The 1181-nt window shown below is 50.0% G+C and overlaps 1 protein-coding gene across 2 annotated transcripts in view; it reads left to right on the top strand.

Annotated features, from left to right (window-relative positions):
• The window catches only part of LOC107093718 (zinc finger CCCH domain-containing protein 18-like), a 46028-nt gene that overhangs the window by 21007 nt on the left and 23840 nt on the right, over nt 1-1181 (top strand). For both annotated transcript variants that reach the window (XM_015388929.1, XM_015388930.1), the window contains exons 3-5: nt 326-451; nt 563-655; nt 802-1068. In XM_015388929.1, the coding sequence (XP_015244415.1) occupies nt 326-451; nt 563-655; nt 802-1068 (486 nt within the window). The remainder of the gene's footprint in view (nt 1-325; nt 452-562; nt 656-801; nt 1069-1181) is intronic.

Raw genomic sequence — 1181 nt, 5'->3', positions numbered from 1 at the left:
AACCTCAGGATTCCAAGCGCACTCCTCTAACCAGTAGGCCAACATTACCACAGCGTTTTTAGCTATGTTTAAAACAGAACTACGGAAGCCCTGCGGAGCTTTGATGGAAGTCCTGATCATCTGAGGTGGACCTCTGTTCTTTGCCTCTGACTCAATAATTTCCTGCTGTTGGTTGTTACCATCGGACTCGATGCTGAGCTGGTGAAAGTTTTTGAGTAAACAATCAGATGGTAAACGTGCCAACTGATTGTTTACAGGTTGTTGCTCATGTGCTGCCAAAAATGATGTGATCCTTTGTAAACTGTGTTTTGTGATTTTCCTTTAGGTCTTCGTCGCGCTCTTCGTCCTACACAGGCTCAGGCTCGTCCCGTTCCCGCAGCCGCTCGTCTTCATACAGCTCCTACTCCAGCCACTCCTCTCAGCACAGCTCCTTCAGCGGCAGCCGCTCCAGGTGCGTCGTCCCGCTGCTGGTCACAGTCGTCCTCCTGCACAGGAAAATGATTTAACTCTAACTGAAAAGCAGAAACTAAATAAACTAAACTTGGTCTGCTCCCCTCTTTAGATCTCGATCATTTTCCTCCTCGCCCTCACCGAGTCCAGCTCCTCAGAGGATTGCCAAGAACAAACCGGACCCCCCACCTGTGGCAGCAAAGGGGTAAATCTACCTCTCTACCTGAATTAGTTACACCTCCTAGATTTTGGTGTATATCCATAGAGAGAAAAAACCCATTTTAATGTCTGCATTCTGAGATTTCGCTTCGATTATTTGAAGTTCCGTTTGTGTGTTTCAATTTCCCCCAGCATGCCTCCAAAGCCAGGTGTGGCCCCCCCTCCCCGCAGGGAAAAGCCTCCCCTCAAAAAGGCTCCCAGTCCTCCACAGCCTGGAGGACCTCCTAGCAAACCCTTTAAACCCCCAACAGAGGGAGGGAAGCCTCCTACCAACCCCAGGGAGACGGGTGGTGCGTCTGATGGGCCAGGAGCTGGACCTCCGCCTCCGCGGGAACCTGGAAGACCTCCAAACCCCAGGGAGGGTAGGCAGAGGGAGCGACAGCAGCATCCGCCTCGCAGGTACGGCTCTGGTTCATTGTCAAAGCCAAATGAAAGGAAAGTATCAAATGAGTCTATAGTAAAATGATCAATGATAAAAACAATAGTAATAGTGATTAATGACTAGGGATGCA

This window comes from Cyprinodon variegatus, unplaced genomic scaffold (genome assembly GCF_000732505.1).
Source record: "Cyprinodon variegatus isolate N-32 unplaced genomic scaffold, C_variegatus-1.0 Scaffold442, whole genome shotgun sequence".
NCBI lineage: Eukaryota > Metazoa > Chordata > Actinopteri > Cyprinodontiformes > Cyprinodontidae > Cyprinodon > Cyprinodon variegatus.
Note: the sequence above shows the minus strand (reverse complement) of the source record. Positions and strands in the feature narration are given on the sequence as shown.